The sequence below is a fragment of the Meles meles genome, chromosome 17 (assembly GCF_922984935.1).
Source record: "Meles meles chromosome 17, mMelMel3.1 paternal haplotype, whole genome shotgun sequence".
NCBI classification, from domain to species: domain Eukaryota; kingdom Metazoa; phylum Chordata; class Mammalia; order Carnivora; family Mustelidae; genus Meles; species Meles meles.
This window is the reverse complement of record NC_060082.1, coordinates 53,674,403-53,694,447: the sequence shown is the minus strand read 5'-3', so window position 1 is coordinate 53,694,447 and position 20,045 is coordinate 53,674,403. Positions and strand designations below refer to the sequence as shown.

Below are 20,045 nucleotides of genomic sequence, written 5' to 3'. Positions count from 1 at the left end.
CAGTCCGTGTCAGGCCAGAGAAGACAGGGAATCTCCCCGAAACGAAGGGAGTTTCGGCAGCTGCTTGGGAATATTCCTTAAAGTCCCCATCCTGCAGTGGACTGTTAACCACAGCTGGCTCCACTCATAGACATTAACCTGGGAAATGAGTGAGGGAGAAGCCCCCATATCTGTTAGGGGGAACAGTGAGAGACCGTGAGAGTGAGAGTCAGTGTCCCCTTTGCTGGGGGGGGGGGGGGGGACGGGGGGCTGTGTTTCCTCCAGCAACCAAGAGTTACTGGGAGAAGGACGATTTAGTGAATTGTTCAATAGGTCAGAAGGAGGATACTAGTCTGGTTACCCCCAAACATGTTCTGCGAGACGCCCTTAGGTCTAGGTCCTCATTTAGAGCCCTAAGAGCCTGGATGGACCAAGGGTACCTCCGCTATTCATCCTGTTTCCCTGCAGAAGAGACCTGCTCTGAGCATTACAGTGTACAGCATTACATCATCCTTTCCTAAATTTGCAATCCAAATTGTCTCCAGGGGGTTAAAAGGCACCCCAAGGGAGAGTTCTTGGGAACTGAAGGAGACCACGCCTTATTTTACCTTGCCTTGAAGAAGCCGCAGTGTTTAACCCATGGAAAACATTAGAAAAGCTTGACAAGGGGAGATTACCAATTTTGCAGTACCCAATCCAGAGAATTTCCCGCGGAGGCTGGTTGGTTTCCCATCTCACGATCCCAGTTGGAGCCAGTTACCCCATACCTGTCACAGAGAGGGGACGCTGAAGTCATCCCTATATTGTAGTTCTCACCTGTGAAACAAGGCGAGGCATCCCATGGTTTCCTACCCAAGGTGAAAGAGTAGCCTACCATCTTGGTTGAGGAGGGCTCGGGCCAGCCTGAGTAGCCAGTCTCACCCATTCATGGTCCATCACCAGATCTTTCTCTTCTCCTCTGAAATCCCCCCACTCCAAGAAAAACCTGACCTAATAATCATAAGGGTTTGGTACGGTTAACCGTTTAAACTTTGATATTCTTTTTAGAAGGCTAATAATGTGAGCGAAACAGCTACAGTCTCTCAGATATGTGCCGCTGAGAGACTGTAGCTGTTTCGCTTCCCCAGGGTGTGATCCCCTCCAGGGCCAGGTCTCTATCCTGTTACACATTTCCAGCCCCCAAGATCACTCATGGTAACCAGAGGGAGGTTCAGAGCCCTGGATCGCCTGTCCTCACCTGCGCTCCCGGCTCCCCAGATGAACCTTAAACAAAGTAGGGAATCCTCATAATCACCTCAGTCTTTGGAGCTCTCTGCATTGAGCCCTCGTTGCTTGGTCATGTAAATTCGCATGCATTCCTAGCCCATGGTGCATTATGAGTCTGGCTGATTATAAGCCAATTTCAATTACAGTTCCTCACCTTATCCCTTGAGCACTCTTCCTGTCCATCCTGAACCAAGTTCTCACAAAAGACACTTTTTTTTTTCCATTTTATTTATTTTTTTCAGCGTAACAGTATTCATTGTATTTGCACAACACCCAGTGCTCCATGCAAAACGTGCCCTCCCTATTACCCACCACCTGTTCCCCCAACCTCCCACCCCTGACCCTTCAAAACCCTCAGGTTGTTTTTCAGAGTCCATAGTCTCTTATGGTTCGCCTCCCCTTCCAAATTTTTTTTTTTTAATAAACATATAATGTATTTTTTATCCCCAGGGGTACAGGTCTGTGAATCGCCAGGTTTACACACTTCACAGCACTCATGATAGCACATACCCTCCCCAATGTCCATAGCCCCCTCCCCCTCTCCCAATCCCACAAAAGACACTTTTAAATGAAAAACTCTTATATCGACCTAAGCAACACTTCCTAAAATGAATCCCTGATTCTGATCAGAGGAGATTGGAAGGACCTGAGGTCAGAGAAAACCATTTAAGAAAAGCCAATGAACAGAAAGCAGAGCTGGGCGGGGTTAGGCAAACATTCCCTGCTTAGGAGAAAAGGGGATTGATCAAACCTTTCTCCAGAAGCCTGTCACCTGAGACTTTAAGACCAGCGGCCTGCTATTTGCCTTTAACTGGCCAAGAGGTGCCCGGTTTTGTTGTTTTTTAAAAGAGGTCATCTGTGGGAGAGACTTCTCCCAGGAAAGAAAAGAAAGCGTCCGCTTTTACTCATGTTTCGATGGGAGTGATCCCGGGTTTTGGCACCAAGATGATGCAGGAGAGCGAGATTCTTGTCTCATGGAGTCGAAGAATGACCCTCACGGACAACAGAGAGTGAGTAAAGCGATAGAAGCTTATTAAGCAAGGATACAGGGGAGAAAAAGCTCTCAGGACTGAGGGGGTGCCAACAGGGTTGCCATTGAGGGCTGTGAGCGTTGGGCTGTTATAGAAAGCTAGCCGGAGGACTGAAATCTGTTTAACATCTCCAGTGACAGCACCACTGAGTAGGGAATAGTGATAACACCTTCCATGGCTCATTTCTTTTTTCGGGTCTGGTAATTCTTGATCACAAGTAGCTGTTACAAGAAGACCTCACCTCTGACACCTAGGACACGATGGTCTGGTTTGCTCCCTTATCTCTGGTTTATCTCCCCCATTTTGAATTTTGTGAGCCTCCCTTGGCCCTTTCTCTCTCGCTCTCGCTCTCTCACTCTCTCGCTACCTAGCCCCACCCGTCCTTCAGACCCACCTTGCTTCTAGGTAAGGCCGTTGGGGGAAGGAGGGGAAGAGGCACCCCTTGTTTGTCTTAGAGTTTCCAGCCCTAGCTGAAGTGTCTCCATGCAGTGTGGACACAAAGGGCTGGTGGGGAAATGACAGGAAGGACAGCCGCGGAGATCGCAGGTGACACGCGCAACCTGGTCAATGAGAAAAAGCCTGTGGTTTGGAGCCGGGGAGCCCTGGCTTTGGATTCTAGTTCTGCTGCCTCCTTTCCTGTGTGGCCTGCCACTTGTTCTCCTCCCTACGGGACGATGGCTTCTCTGTCATAAGTGGAGCCACTTCCTGTTGGGATTTCTAGGAGCCAACACAAAAATGGTCTTCTACTCCCGAGTTCTGCACAGACTATGAGAGGGATGACCATGAGCTACCAGCTTGATTACTGACAAAGGCAGCCGGAGATGTGGCTTCAATCTATAGTGAGTGGCCTTACTGATAGCCAGGACCTAAATCAATGGAAATGTGAGGACTGGGATACAACTCCCCTCAACACTTGACCCCCAGGGCTTTAGGGTGGAATGACTTCATTTTGGAGTCATTCATTGGAGTCAATGACTTCATTCTGAGTCAGTCTTTCTCAATCAGATTTTGAGTATTTTGGAAATCAGCTGAAATGAGCATAGACTGGGCTTATAGGACGAGCCGGGCCTTTATCTAAAAAACCTGTATGTGCCTGCTGTAGTAGCCTCCTGGGCTGTTCTGCCCCCTGACCAGTGATTCTTTGGGGCCAGCTTGGAGATGGTTTTGTTAATGCTAGATGGATTGTTCCAAGCAAATGTTTAGGAAACCCACTATTGCCAAAATGGGTTCCTTGCAATAATGCCATAAGTAATATAGTAATAATAATAATAAACCTTTCTTGAGCTACAGTTCTAGAAATTTAATCTGCTAGGTCAGATTAGATTCTGGCTAATCTCTTAAGCACTAAGGAGAAATCTAGAGAAAAATGGCGCCATCACGTACCATGAACATCAAGAAGAGATTTATTTTAACGACTGTTTGAACAGTTTGTAAGATTCCTGAACACTTTATACATACCTCCACCCCTCTTTGCTATTTGGATTACCATCTGTCTGCTCTCCTATAAAGATTAGCTAGAAAGGTCTGGAAATGGAAAGGACTTGTGTGTGTATTTTCAGTAGAAGCAAACAGCCGTGAGGTGACTGATCCTGCCAAGTGGGTACGGAGCCCCGGAGGGGAGTATGGATCATAGTGTCCTACAGGCTGCATCTCGGGAGTCTGTGCAAGGAGGGGAAAATGATGGAGTAGCCAAATGGAAATGGGGGTGGGGGGCACAGGACGTGAATCCAGGACAGAGAAATTACCCTAGGTTCTTAATCAGTGAGAGACCCCCGCATGTTCAGATTTCCTAAATTTTGCTTGACTAAAATTGGTGCTTATGATAGCCAGAAAAATGTTTGTTGACATTTCCTGATTTAAAAATAAGACTAACAGCTCCTTTTTAAGTAAGTTATCATAATATTACAGATATTTAAATTTGGATTCTTAGATCAAGTGGATGAAATAATGCAGAGGTTAATTCATAAATCTTGGCTATCAGAAAGCAAATAGGACTTGTGAGTTGTTGGACAACACTCCTGTGTACATTAGTTTTTCCCAAATCCTTCTGTGGCTGGTATTTTATCCTAAGAGTGGCAGTGCAGAATGGGAAACATTCCCGGCCCGAACGCTCAGGCTTAGAATCCACTGAAACTTGTGGGATGAGCATTTTACCCAAGTATAAACCTTGGGGTGATTAAGCTAATTTACTCTTTTCAAACCGTGACATCCTGTTTACAAGAAAGAAGACCTAAAAAGTCATCTTGAGGATGAATTAACTTTTAAAATCAACATGTTGGTGAACTTAAGTGTTAAGTGAGTCACAACTATTTGGATGAAGATTTTCTGGTTTTGAAAGAGAAAGTACTTGGGGGAAAATGTCATTTGGGTTTCACTGAGATGGAAACATTTGAAAAATGGAATTTGCTAGCGAGCCTATCGTATAACAAGTTTCCACACACACTTCTTAAGTCACTTCTGTGGATTTGTAGAGCTGCTTACCCCCCTGGGCCAAGTCTTAAGCATCACGAGATGCGTCTGGCCTCCACAATCCTTCCCAGAAATGATACTTTTTTCTACAATATTTTGAAAGTAACATTACTTACTTTGGAAACTGTGTTTCTAAAATTATTTTTTGTCCCAAAAGCAAGCTGAACCTTGGTCTGTTCATATTACTTGCCTGATAGAAAAATGTTCTTTTTTTACCCTGACCCTTTGATATTTGAAAATGTCATTGCGGGCAACTGAAAGTCTAATTTATAGTCATGTTACATTCAGTATTTTGTATCTGACTTTAATGTATACTTGCTATTAATGTATAATGTTCTTCTGAATGTGTGGATTGGATCTTTGTGAACTGAATATATCCCTGACCCCTCTCAGCATCCCATCTCTGCATTGTTCTTACTACAGTCCTTATCTCTCACTCGGCCCCGTTAGGCATTAGATCTTTATTTAAGGATCCTGCTGCCTACCTCCACCTGCTGGTCCTCAAGCACTTTAAACCTATCATGTAGCAGTTTCAATTACTTTTTTTTTAAGTTTACTTATTTTATTAATCTCTATACCTAAAGTGGGGCTTGACCCTACAACCCCGAGATCAAGAGTCGGTGTTCTTCTGACTGAGTCGGCCAGGCCCCCTTCCCTCCCCTTTTTTTAGTCACTGTTCCTTCCTCCTGTGTTTCCTGTTCAGTTGCTGGTATCCTCTCCTCTGTTGGGAGGAGGGACAGAGGGACTCTGGTCATCCTAGAGCCCTTCCTTGATAATGCTGCCTCTACTGGCTTTTCTTTCCCATTCCAGCCCTAACTCAGGCACAGTAAACTCTTGGCTAGTTCAGAACAAAGGTTTCTCATGGGACTTCTTTATCAGCCTTCCTTCTCTGCTGCTGGGTCTTCCCATGCATATGGTCAAACATGAACAGAAGACTTACCACCTGTAAACTCTACCTAGGGCCCATCCCATCAGGAGCAGATTTTTACAACCTGATACAACTCATTTTTTTCTAGATTCCTCTCTTCTACCCATCTACTCCCTGGCCCCCATCCATATGTAACATTAGCTACCAAAAGTCCTTTGAATATGTCGTATATTTTTATACTGGATTTTTCTCTGTTTTGATCTTTATTACTGAAGACTCCCTTTCTCTCTTCTCGCCTTTCCCCTTCCAGAAGTAAAAAAAAAAAAAATCATTTTTTCCATGTCCTGTCGTAAGCACTTTTTAAAATTCTTTCTTGATCTACCCCATTATGAACAATTGTCTATGTGAGGCTTTTTCAGGGTAAATTATGAATTTATCAAGAGAGAGACTTGTTCTTGCTCTTCTGAAGAGAAGTAACTGTTGCAGTATTGGGGAATTACTAAGTGCCCCATTAATATGTGCTGAGGTAGGGATGCGTTGAAATGATTCTCATAGGTGTAGTTTCTGTATCAGATGGATGGAGAAGTAACAAAGGTTCGAGTAAAGCAGAAGAGCTCCTTGGCTAATTTTTTTCTTGAGAGCCAAGGATTTAATATGTGACATACATAGGAATTCCTCTGAAAAGTCAGAAACTAATGGATGGCGGTATTACCTGCAAATTACTGTTTGTTCCAATTAGCCCACCAAGGCATTGCCTCAGGCATTTGTTATCAATCCGTTGTATTGGTGATTTTAGAATAAGAACCACTTTCTGTCCAGGTTGACTTTTGATTGGTTTGCATGAATTGATTGGGTAGCACGAATTGATTGGCACTAATGTGAATATGCGAAGTTAAATGCGTACCCAAAAAAGTGTCATTTCTGTCTTTTACTTGTTGTAGTAGAGAAATGAGTACTTGAAATACTTAAGTACTAGGCTAGTTGAGGCAGATTATAATAAATGAAAAAGAAACCGAAAAAGGAAACTCATGATGACCTGGAGATGTAATGAAAGGTTTCATTAAGAACCTAGTGACTGAATATAACACTTGGATGTTAACTAACTGGAATTAAAATAAAAACATAAAAGAAAAATAGTGACTGGTTCTTGAAAAATAGTAAGGACAGGAAAGAATCCATACGAAGAAAATGATGTGGATCGATCAACAGGATTTCCGTTGCGTAGACCACAATTCAGTTGTTAACTGAATTTTAACAATTCAGTTAAAAAATAATTCTTTTAACAAATTATCCATATTGTTTACTTCCGTAAGAATATGGAGTGATTTTGTTCTTTATTTTCCCACGCAGGTGGATCCGATATTGAATACCTAGACTTCTACAAGCCTGTCGTCTGGTTTTGGATCCTTGTAGGACTTGCTTACTTTGCTGCTGTCCTCAGCATGATTGGAGACTGGCTCCGAGTGATATCCAAAAAGACCAAGGAAGAGGTAAGAGTGAAGGAGTGTGCAAAAAAACACTCCTATTTAGCTAATTCCGTAAACATTATTTTTCATCTTTTTTGACATTTTTTAAAATAGATGTTTAAGGTTTTTAATATTTATGTTTGGTGTGAATTTGCTGTATGTTAAGTGTAATTCAGGTCACAGATATTTACTAAACACCCCTATGTACCAGGTGGTGAGGCTGATTTATAATGAAAAGAAGATGTAATTTAAAATATTTTCCTCGCTATTTCTTCTTTCTTTTTCTTTTGTTTCATTTTGTTTTTTCTTTTTTCCTTAAGGGCAAAGGCAAGTGTTATTCCACAAAGAGAAACAGAATAGAAAATACTTATGTCAAAATGTCAATAGCATGGAAAAGTGAATGTATCATATAATATTGAATCTTTTTTGCTTTATTGAATTATTTCCTTCTTTCTTATGTCCCTATAAATGTGTGCAAGTACACACAGGTATGTATACATACGTGCCCAAAGCTGTATGAGTTATGGCCAAGTGCCCTGTGTACAGATTTCAGGTGTTAAAAAGATACTGTCTTACCCATCTTATACATCTATACATATAGAAATGCACATTCGAATACTGACGCATGAAGTTTTAGAAAGTTTAAAATTTTAATCTTGTTCTTGAAATTTTATACTTTGGAAATTACGTTTGGATTTCATATTTACAGGCCCAGAAATATTATCGGTTAAGTGTGACAGAGTAGTGTTTTATTATGGATTCTGTATTTTTGGGTTCTTGGAGTTAGCCAACTTTCCAATTTTTTAAGAGAACAAATCTGTAAAACCTTCAACTGTTGTACCCATTGTCTTCCTCTAATTATCCCTCCATTTCATTATCCCGTGGTGTTCATATGCCAGGAGATACCAATTTCAAAATCTTTGATAGAGCAAGCATGATTCTTTAAACCTAAACCCAAAAGAAACAGAATAAGATAGGAAATGATAAAAATAGTTTCTCCTACAATACTTTCTCTGAAACTCTTCATCAAGTAAGATCTTATCAGTACCCAAGGTGCCTATAATCATTAGACGGTGTGTTAGCCATCCTTCCCTTCATGGAGATCCTGTTTCTCCATTAGGAATTCACGTAGTCTGTATGCATTAATCTATGTTTTAAGATTTTATTATTTTATTTATTTGACAGAGAGATCACAAGTAGGCAGAGAGGCAGGCAGAGAGAGAGAGGAGGAAGCAGGCTCCCTGCAGAGCAGAGAGCCCGACGCGGGGCTCAATCCCAAGACCCTGAGACCATGACCTGAGCCGAAGGCAGCGGCTTAGCCCACTAAGCCACCCAGGCGCCCCACATTAATCTATGTTTTAATTGCACCACAAAACCAAAATCTTTTATTATCAACAAATCGAGACCGTGTGTTTGACATTCTGGTTTAAATCCTGTGAAAAGTTCTGCTTTGAACCGGAGCCCAGGTGATTTGTCTCCATCTTAGACTCATTGTGTGTGTGTGTGTGTGAGAGAGAGAGAGAGAGAATGAATGTGAGGGAAAGAGAAAGAGAGTATTGTAATTGTTTCAGTTTCCGTGTACTTTTAAGGATCTTGAGCTGCTAAGGGAAAAAAGGAAATTCTAACTAGGAAATGTTTTGAATAACATAGCTAAACAAACAAACTCAAACATCTAGCCATAAAGTGACTTTTAAAAATATACACAAGGGTTTATCTTTTTAATTAATTAACTTTTAAAATTTTTGTATAGCTGACCCACAATGTTGCATTAGTTTCGGGTGTACAACACAGTGATTTAATATCTCTATACAAATGTAACTACTCTTTTTTTTTTTATTTTAATGATTTTATTTAAGTCAAAAAATGTGGCTACTCTTTGCTACCATACAACGCTACTACAATATTATTGACTGTATTCCCTGTGCTGTACCTTTTATCCCTGTGGACTTACTCAATCCATTACTGAAAGCCTGTACCTCCCTCTCCCCTTCACCCATCTTGCCCCTCCCCCCATCCCCTTCCTTCTGGCAACCACTGGTTTGTTCTCTGTATTCATTTGTCTGATTCTGACAGGCATTTATTTTGTACATAAAATAGAACTGAAAACATACCTTCTGCAGTTAGATAGGAAAAGTTTTGTGAAAGACACATACATATTATAAAGACATTATATATTATATACATACATGCAGACATAAATACTAAGATTATTGTGGATCACAGTCCAAAAGTTTGAAAGCCACTACGGCACATGTAGAGCGGTGGGAATTTTTATTTTTATGGCACTGGTATAGATGATTTGATCAAAGATTAAAACCGGTGCTACTAAAAACCAGAGCTTTTTGTGATAGGACTAGCTGCTACAAAGCTTTAACACACTTCTCGAGAGTAATGGGACAACAGTCTGCCTTAGTGTGCTCAGGCCGCCATAACAGTACCATAGACTGAGGGGCTTAACAGACATTTATCTTCTTACAGCTGTGGAGGCTGAAAGTTCATAGTCAGGGTGCCAGCAAGGTTAGTTTCTGGTCAGATCTCTCTCCTTAGCTTACGGATGCTGCCTTCTCCCTGTGGTCTTTACACATTCTTTTCTCTGTGCACCTGCCGGAGAAAGCATTCTGGTGGCTCTTCCTCTTCTTGTAAGGACGTCAATCAGCCCTGTAGACTCAGGAATGCAGTCTTATGACCTCACTTAACCTCAATTACCTGCTGAAGGCCCCATCTCCAAAGACCATCACGCTGGGGGTTTAGGGCTTCAACTTATGCAGCTTTAGAGGACACATTTTGGGCCAGAACACCATCCTTTGAAATAAAGTGCAATTCCTACATTACCTGGCTTATTTAGCATGAAAAACAAGTTCATGTGCTTTCTAGTGCATGATCTCCATGATTCTCAAACCGAAGTATGAGGTGGGTCAATGTGCTTTCAGGCTTTTAAACACTGAAAAGTAGTAAACTTTTTTTTTTTTTTCGTATTATAAGTCTTTGAGCCTTTGCCTAACCATTGGAGTCACATGTGGTTTCTGGCCACCCCATCTGTAGAAAGCTTGTGTGAGTAAAGGTCACAAGCAAAAAGTTCCTGGGAGCCCTCCTGGAGCGGGGGCTGCAGCTGCTCTGGACGGTTGAGCCCATTAAAATGGAGCCACCAGTCTGAGCAGATGTGTGTTTTGTTATTTATTTATAATCCAGTTTAGGGAGATGACAGAGTGGAGTTACAGATTCAACAGAAAGAAAGGCACAATTTATAGCTGATCTATAGATGATCAGAGCCAAAGGTTTTATAAACGGAAATACTACAAAAATGTCTACAGTGATTAAAGAGGGATTATTCGATCATTTTATTTTGAAATAACTCCTGAAAGGGTATAATTAAATAAAATACAACTAGATACATTCTAGCTGTCACCTTTATGCAGACGGATGTGCAGGCCGGGTGACTGTTCGTCGTGTGTTCCTTACCTTCTGTCCCTAAACCATTCCAGATACCATAACGTTTACAAACCATCTACATGTTCAGAAGCAACAAGGTTATATCTAGCTCTTGGTCTTGATGAATAAAAATGCTACATATTTTTGATAACTTGAAATTCTATTAAAAATATAACTAATATAGAAATACAAAATCATATATAGCATCAAGTTTCCAGGTGATAATATTAAAACACATGCTTTCCCTGAATGGAAAATATTTTGCCTAATAATGTCTGTTATATATTTTAAACATATTCTTAAACCAGATCAGTTGAGTATAAAAATATACATCTCATCACATATGGCCTTATTTCTGGGTTTGTTAATATTAAAATATATTTTGTTTCCAATAATAATGGAAATAAGGACTAATTTTAATGAAAATACGGTTAGAAATAAGGAAAAATCATTTTTGATGAATGTGCGGGAATAAAATATTTTGGTATACCTGATCCATCTGAAATATTTGCAGAAGAAATGGTTAGTTGAAGCAAGACAGCATTGTTTCAAAATGTCACACGTAATTATAGTTGATCTGCAATCCTCAAGGGAAATAATAATGACCTCAATCCTTTTTCCATGGAGACACATGAGTTTCTGTAAAAGTGTTTATTTGTCTCATTATTTTTGAAAGTTTAACGGAGAGTAGGCACCTGTTCAGCAAGAATTGTGACTAATTATCTTTTCCTATTAAGCCATGTCCCCTCTTCTGAGGAAATGATGTTTCCTTTTAGAAAATAAAGATTACTTGGGTATTCTGGGTCATACAATAAAACCACTATCTGAGGCAGGTGTAATAAAAAGAAAAATGTGACCACAAAAGTCAGAAGGGAAATTTGGAAACAAGCACAGAATAGTGCTTCCTTATTATGCATCATTTTCTACTGTTCACAGGCCTTGTTTGAAAAGGCTGTGATTTCTGCATAGGCCTTGTATTGATCGATGTAGACATTCCCGTGTCTGGAGTGTTCCTGTCTATATGTGAGACGGACACCCCCACAGAGCAGCCCCCACCCCTGGCCTGCACGCCAGTGTTGTCTGACAGCCGGCCGCATGAGTGGAGAGGCTAGCATCACAACTTTACCAATGTCATATGTTTTACTCTCTGGAGGGGTTCATGCTAACGGAGATGCTCACGCTAGCAGGTTGGCCTCCCGTCTAAGTCAGAAAACTGCCTTGGGTTGGGAAGCTGTGGTTCTGGAAGGCGTGCAAGACTGTGTCCGGAATTTAGTTTGGCCCAGGGCCCTGAGGATATGGAGGAAGACGGTTTTCGTCCGCTGCTTAGCTGGTGGCAGCAGTAGGTCTTTTCCAGACCTCCAACGGGATGGGGAGGCCTCCCTTTTATGAAAGAGCTGGGACTTGGCAGCCCTTTTTCCTGTCCAGGATGGGCAAGTATAGAGCACTTGCAGGCTGAGTCCTAGAAAGATAGCAGCAGACACTTTCTGTTCCTCCTTATGGGAGAAGGGCTTTGACTAGGAAAGGCTTGGCTGCCCTTTAAAATCAGTTAGCCTTTATTCTGAAAACCTGAGGGAGCCTCTGAAGGATTAAAGTAAGTGGAATGAGTGACCATGTCAACATTGAGGAAGATGGATTAGGAGCAAAGCTGGATGCAGGGAAATCACTCGGGAGAGGTTAGGGGAGGAGTCCAGGGAGTACAGAACGAAGGCTCTGTGGTGGCAGTGGGACGGGGATGAAGGTAGGGGTTTCAAAATTATTTGGGGGATCAGAGGAATAGGACTTGGTAACCCATTATCTTTGAGCAGGAAAGAGAAAAGGAGGGGGACCTCCATGGTTCTGGCTTTGGATGGAATTACAAAAGTCAGGAAGATGAGAGATTCTGAGGGACGAATGAAGATGTCATTTTGAACACGTTGTGATGGAAGGATGTGTTGGGTATGGGGGGCTAATGTGAGTGTAAATAAAGTTAGAAGGATGGGAGCTGGAGAGATAGTTTGGGGGGTGTTCATCACTACATAAATGACAGTGTAAGCTGTGAGTACAAATCAATTCACCTAATTGAGATTGGTCAAGTAAGTCAACAGTGGAGTTAAACATGGAACCTGGTGTAATACTTTCATTTAAGGGGGTGGGGGTGACATGCAGGCACCATAAAGGACTGTTCAGCAAATAATGTATTCAAATACATTGATTCACAGTAGGATCTGCTGGAAGGACAGATGAGTTGAGGTTTTGAAGGGAGGATGATTATCGTGATGGATCAGATGGGCTAAAGACACTGGGGGGGAAGGGGGAAGGAATGGAACATAAATCAGAGAAGTCACAAGAATTCCCATGAGGTTGTGCTCCAGGACTGTCACTCCTATAGGGGGAAAAAAGTGTAAACCTTGATTTTGGGACTGTGCCATGGAGTGGGTATATTCCAAGATGGTCCTTTGGGCACATCAAGCACAATTCCCAAGGCCAACAGTCAGTGTTTTTAATGGAAATAGGAGCCCTTGGACCACAAGTGACAGAAAGCCATGTGCATGGCAGGGCATGGGGTTGAGCAGCGTTGACCGCCCTGATCCTGGGTCCTGTTGGGCATGCATACGTGGTGAGTATGGACAGTGAGAGGGAGGGAGGTGAGCTGTGGAATGGCAGCGTCAGTTTGGCAGGACAGGGGAAAGACTGGAGGCACGGCGACCAGCTGGGAGATTATTTAACATCAAATTGATTCCTAAATCATTCATTTAAAAATTACTTATTAAGTACTGTATGATGAGTGCTGTATTAGGTCTGGGAGTAACTTCATTGGTACTAATTTGAGGCTGATGTCTTTTTTGGGAAGACTCCATAGGTGATGGATTTCCTAACTGATCTTTATAATGTTGGCTTTTACTTTTCTTCTAGAGATGGAAAAAGGAGTTTTGACTAAGAAGACACTTAGTCTTTGATTAATTCCTAAAATAGCCCACTTTTACCTTTTTCCGTCCTCTTTGCCCCCTTCCACCCTCCCTCCCTTCCCTTCCTTTCTTTAACCTTCAAACAGCATGTATCAGACTTTGTAGTTGTTGCTTTGATTTCCAGCATCCGGTGGGAGTGGGGAGTGGCATTACTGTTCAGTTCAAATTTTTTTTTTCTTTTTTTTTTTTTCAAGATTTTTTTATTTATTTATTTGACAGAGAGAGATCACAAGTAGACAGAGAGGCAGGCAGAGAGAGAGAGAGGGAAGCAGGCTCGCTGCTGAGCAGAGAGCCCGATGCGGGACTCGATCCCAGGACCCTGAGATCATGACCTGAGCCGAAGGCAGTGGCTTAACCCACTGAGCCACCCAGGCGCCCCAGTTCAAATTTTTTCTTGGTGTATTTTTGTTGTTCTCTGTTGAGATGCTCAAGGAGTGGTAAATGACTACAGTTGGACTATGGGCACAATATACAGGGATCATAAGAATTTGCAGGTTTATATTTCCGTGCATATAACTCTTTGCCTCAAGAGTAACAATAAAATTAAATAAATGCCGATGTTATCATGATGTGTCACTTAAAATAAGGCAGATATAATGGTCCCTTCTTTTCTATCCCATGGGGAGGGAGGTGTCCCTCACTGTGCTATGGGGAAAAGCTCAGAGCAGTCAGACTTTGAGGTTCATCTGTTGGTCTTTATTTGACTCTACTTGGTTGTGCTGAAGCAAAAGGTCCTTCTCATTCCAGGTCGAGTCTCAGCTGGGAAAGTTATTACCTATTTACTATTAGTAAATAGGAATTTGGAAAGGAAAATAAAGATAAATAAAAGAACAAATAACAATGTAAAACTTAAATTATGCTTTGAGGCAAGAGTAACTCTTATACCCCAACCAGTATATGTCTAATTTCTAAGTGAATTTTATGGACAGTGAATTTTATGGAATTTTATGTAGACTCAAGACCCCAAATTATGTCTCTAGATCATCCCAGGATTATATTGCATTCCATAAACCTTTGCATGTGTTAGGAGGCTCTTACCAGTCAAAATATATGCTAAAAACAAAACAGGATTTCAGAATGGTGAAAATGGAAGTTCTTTTCTTCTAGAATGTGTTTTATTTCTTTTTTAATATTAAATGAGACAACTCCGCTATTAAATATAATTGCTAATAAGGAAACTGAAGCACAGGGAGGTAAGATGATTGCTTAAGGTTATAAAGCTTAAAAGTGGTAGAATTAGTCATCAACACAGATGGCTTGATTCCATGATCCAAGCTTTTTGCAAACTGCTTTTTTTTTTTTTTTTCTTTTTTTGGCTATGCTGCTTCCCAAGGCTAAAAAAGTTAGGTATATATTATTGTATTGCTTTTTTTTTTCTTATTATTTTGTATGTAGGTAATATCAACACATTACAAATAAGTATAGAAAAGGGTTTTGTGAATTTCATCTGGTCACTGATTGTGTTATGGTACAAGTCAGTGATCTCTTGAAATCTAAAGTTTTAACATTCTTTTAAATGAATGGAAATCATTTCTCTGATTTCCAAAAAGTGCATGGGCTTTGGAGGCCTTAGAACTGAGATTTAATACTATCTTAACTATTTACTCGCTTTGCAAAGTTCACCAAAATACCTACTCTGTTAGAATCTCCATGTTCTAAGAGACTATGGACTCTGAAAAACAACCTGAGGGTTTTGAAGGGGCGGGGGTGGGAGTTTGGGGGAACCAGGTGGTGGGTAATAGGGAGGGCACGTATTGCATGGAGCACTGGGTGTTGTGCAAAAACAATGAATACTGTTACGCTGAAAAAAAAAAAAAAGAATCTCCATGTTCTTATAAAGTGAGATTTAAACTCCTTTGTGAGGCTGCTTTATAAAGATTTAGCAGGTAGAGGGTGGGATGTAGCTAAGTGCTTACTAGATGCTTGTTCTTTTCCTCCTGGGTGTCTGAAAAAATTAGTATCAAATTACCATCCCAAATCAAAGAATCCTATAAAACTCTAAAGCTATCATCTAGGTATTATCATATATTTTTTGGAAATGCTATGAATGCTTATATGCCATAGCATCTCATCCGGTTGAAATAAAAAGTAAACATAAAAGAAAAGGTAAACAAGAAAACGTTCAGGTTATATATATTGCTAGAACTTAATCACAAACACAAAGACCATGTGAAAAGTCTAGGAAAAATTGAGTGCAAGTATTTCAAGTATATTATATGTTCTATGGACTTGAAAACTAGGTCCTGCATTAAATGTTCCTTAAATCTACTCGCACTACTATTATTTTAAGTCTTTTCTTAAATTAGAGCTGCAGATTTTCTAGCGTCTTGATGTGTGGACTGAGGCAGAATCTATTTGTATTTTTCCTTTTATTAAACCAGGAAAGGATAGCTTAATTTTAATTTAAAAAAATATGCAGAAAGATTCCTTTCTTTTTTTCTCTCTCTCTCGCTCTCTTTTAGATTGAACCCTCACTATTTCTAAATTATAACTTCTTTTTGCTCCAGGTATTTCACAGAATGTCCTCTCGTAATGGAAATTCAGAGTAATTTTTTCCTATTCATTTGTATATAATAGGAAAATAAGTTAATAGTTTTGCCTCAAAGCACTATAAGTAATTTTATTTCCTTTCGCTAGAGAGCATATTATGGGGATTTAATGCATCAAGATATAATGTTATCTCTTTTGACTGTTTTGATACCGTTATCTGTTCTGAGAATTTGTGTTAAGAAAAGTGGTCACCATGAACTTTGCTTTCAAAATTGTTTTTGGACTTTCTTCCTCAAACCAAAGTATTGTGCTTGCCTGTATGCAGAGCTAAAATCAGACTTTACAAAACATCAAAGTTGTGTTTGCTGAGAACACAAGCAAGTGTGTTTTCAAAGATGGACAAACAAAATAAATTTGTTTTTAGTTCCTCGTCAAAGATGGCTCTTCCTAAAAGAATATTTGTTTGTGGTCGTTGGGAGCTGAGTAGGGGGGCCCACTTTGAAGTTTAATCAGGGATTATTTGATCATCTTTTGCAACAAAGTGTGGTGATTTGTTTAGTGTTCGGTGCAGAATATCCTAATTGTAGTAAAGGAATTTGTTAGTTCTTCCTGCCTAAACTTGATTTGAACCGAAAGAATGGCTTCCGATGAAAGATGATGTGTGTGTACACACACAGAGATATAAAATCTGTTTCCGAACAGGGAAGATTCCCTGTTCTTCTTCCGGTAAAAGAGTTAGTCCTTCAGTGCTGTTCATGAAATATGTGTCTCTCCTTCCAGACACATGTGAGAATTACACTTCCTCTTCCCCTTGTGGTTGGTGAGCCATAGGAATAGTTCCGGCCAATGACCTGTGGCCAGAACTGATATGAGTCAACCAAGAAGATGATTTAATTGTACCTGTGAGCCCCCAAGAGTATACTTGGCTCCCGCACAATGACCCTAGGAGACCATGGTGCAGTGTTATCCTGGGTCCCTAACTAACACCGTGAGCAGAGGCCACTGCTGACATGAGGGCAATTAGCCTGAGTGAGAGTAACCATTGTTGCTTTAAGGCACTAAAATAAGGGACTGTTTGCTAGAGATTATAATTTCCTCTATTTTGACTAATCTTGTAAAACAAACATTGCTTTAATTCAAGGAAAGAGTTAGGATAATAATTTGGAGGATTAAAATTTTGTCTTGTGCTCATATTTGGTGAATTTTGTATTGGTCTCCAAATCTGATGAACTTGGTATATTGTCTGAATTTATAATATTTAAGATACTATGTTATCTGTTTTTATATTATTTAAGACGCATTAGTGGTTCTATTAGAACAGAAGCATCAAGGTAAAGGTTGAAGCAACCTGTTTTTTAAGGAGACTATAGGTGGACTTTAAATTGTACAGAGACCAGATAGTCCTGTTTCTGTAAAGAAGCGATCTCTGCTCTCATTCAGGATTATATAGTCGTTCAGGATTCCATCCAGTGATATTGAATCTGTTCTATACGTAAACTTTCTAGAAGAGACTCTTGAACTGATGCTGAGTTTCATAAAACCAATGCATAACATCAAAGTAATCACAGATATAAAAGAGCAAATATCCTTATTTTTTTGAAATTAGGTTGAACTATATGAAATTATTGACATTCAACTATTTTTGACTTTAAGAATCACAAATTCCATATGGTTTAACCTATTATTCTAAGGAACTGTATTTACAAACCAATTTCTACAAATATTATAATTTTCATAGTATAAGTTATACATTGGATTATGACCTACACTGGATTATGACCTACACATTTGGCAAAATCGTATTTGGCTAGACATTGCTTTATTCAGCACTTGGCTAAAACCTGTCAAAATTCCATTCAATTATGTATAAACTGTAGACAGATTATCCCAACTTGAAGACAATTGGTTGTACTTTCATATTCCACACATCTGTCCTCATTACACTTGTCAGGGGTCCCTCCAGACTGTAGTTCTGGACTTCCCTGTTCTTTCCTTACCTGGACATGTCATAACTGCTGAAGCTTTCTCTGGGGCCACTGCATCCCAGTCACAGATAGAGGTTTCTCATTTTATTCCTAAAACAGCTAATATGAGGCTGAGACCATCTATAACTTTGGGGAAGTCTTGAGGAATACCTCAGGGAATTACAGAGCAGAAGCAGACAACTTGATACTAAATGATCAAAGCAAATTGCTCCTAGAGTCCCTTGGTCTTCTCTAAGTGTCCCTCATCAACCTCTGGCTTCGTGGCATATTGTCGGGCTCTGTTTATCAATCAAGACGAGTTCAGTCTCTTGGGTGTTCCCTCTCCTGAGGGCAGAGACCAAACCAGTAGAAAATCAGTTGACATGATAATAATACATCCAATATATAAATATATATAATAATAATAATAATACATCCGATATATAACTATAAATATATATAATATATAAAAATAATATATATATTATATTATATTATATAAATATATATATAAATTTATATATCAGATGTATTTATATAATTATATATACTATATATATTGGATGTGTATATATATTAGTATATCTAAGATATATCTTATATATATTATATATAATATATATAATAATATAGATATAAATAATATGTGTCATATATATAAATATATAAAAAATATACAACATATGCAAACATATTCTCCCCCAAATGGAGATACCCATTTAAATTATTACAGATTATATTGATTGGTCTAAAGCTACTCCATTTGGATCGCTTCCTCTGGCAAGGTTGTCCTAAGAACTGGGGATAGGTACTTGACGTATATGTCTGTGATTAAACAAACAAAACAGACAGAAACAAACATGCTCTCCAAAGTAGTCACTTTCATAATGAGATGAATGCAACTTACAAGGATAAACTCTAGCTCCAGAACATCAGGTGTTTATGATTCCTGAAATTTCAGTTTTTTTCATCTTTAGAATTAAAAAAAAAAAAAGGAAAAAGAAAAGGCTTCTTAAATCTTATAGCTAAGTATCCCTGCTACACATGGTTATTCATCACTGCCCTGGCAATGACTTTCATAATTTCTCTACACCAACAAGCACTTAGTTATCTGTTGAGGAAAACTGTATGAAATATTGCCCTAAAGCCTAGTAGAAAATCAATCATATTGGGAGATCCTACTATACAATTTATTTTTAAAACTGGAAGCTGTGTATATAAACCTGATGATACTCTTTTTTTTTTAAAGATTTATTTATTTATTTGACAGACAGAGATCACAAGTAGGCAGAGAGGCAGGTAGAGAGGGAGGTGGAAGCAGACTCCCCACTGAACAGAGAGCCCGATACAGGGCTGGTTCCCAGGACCCTGAGATTATGACCTGAGCCCAAGGCAGAGGCTTAACCCACTGAGCCACCCAGGCACCCTAAAAGTGACTATGTTCTTGAAGGTATTCTCACAAATGCCAAGGTTTGTAATGTGTTTGTGGTCCCTTCAGTATCCTGGTGCCTACAAGTGAGAACGTGGGACATTTATTTTAGTGAGGGTATTTCTATGTTATTTGCTGACATATACATAAAAGTCTTTGCACTGACCATTCCCTCCATCAGGAATGCTCTTTGCTTTTTTCCAGGATTATCTATCAGGCTCACTTGCTGGTATTTTTAAGTCTTCTTTTCTAAAATTTTTTTATTTATTTGAGAGAGAAAGAGAGCACGCATGTGAGCACAAGCAAGGGGAGGGGCAGAGAGAATCCTCAAGCAGACGCCTCACTGAGCTTGGAGCCTAAAGCAGGGCTCGATCCCGGAGCCTAAAGCAGGGCTCGATCCCAGACCCTGGGATCACTACCTGAGCCAAAGTTGGAGGCTTAAGTGACTGAGCTACCCAGGCACCTCAAGCCTTTTTTTTTTTTTTTAAACAACTTTAGTGTTTAATTATGAAAACAATTTGCCATTCAAAAACAACTTCAGGGAAGAAAAATCTTCCCCATTAAAATAAAATAATCAGGGGCACCTGGGTGGCTCAGTGGGTTAAAGCCTCTGCCTTTCGCTCAGGTCATGATCCCAGGGTCCTGGGATCGAGCCCCGCATCGGGCTCTCTGCTTGGCAGGGAGCCTGCTTCCTCCTCCTCTCTTTCTC

General features: G+C 40.0%; 1 protein-coding gene across 3 annotated transcripts in view; it reads left to right on the top strand.

Annotated features, from left to right (window-relative positions):
- The window catches only part of KCNK2 (potassium two pore domain channel subfamily K member 2), a 221,474-nt gene that overhangs the window by 164,682 nt on the left and 36,747 nt on the right, over positions 1 to 20,045 (top strand). For all 3 annotated transcript variants that reach the window (XM_045981939.1, XM_045981940.1, XM_045981937.1), the window contains exon 6: positions 6,964 to 7,103. In XM_045981939.1, the coding sequence (XP_045837895.1) occupies positions 6,964 to 7,103 (140 nt within the window). The remainder of the gene's footprint in view (positions 1 to 6,963; positions 7,104 to 20,045) is intronic.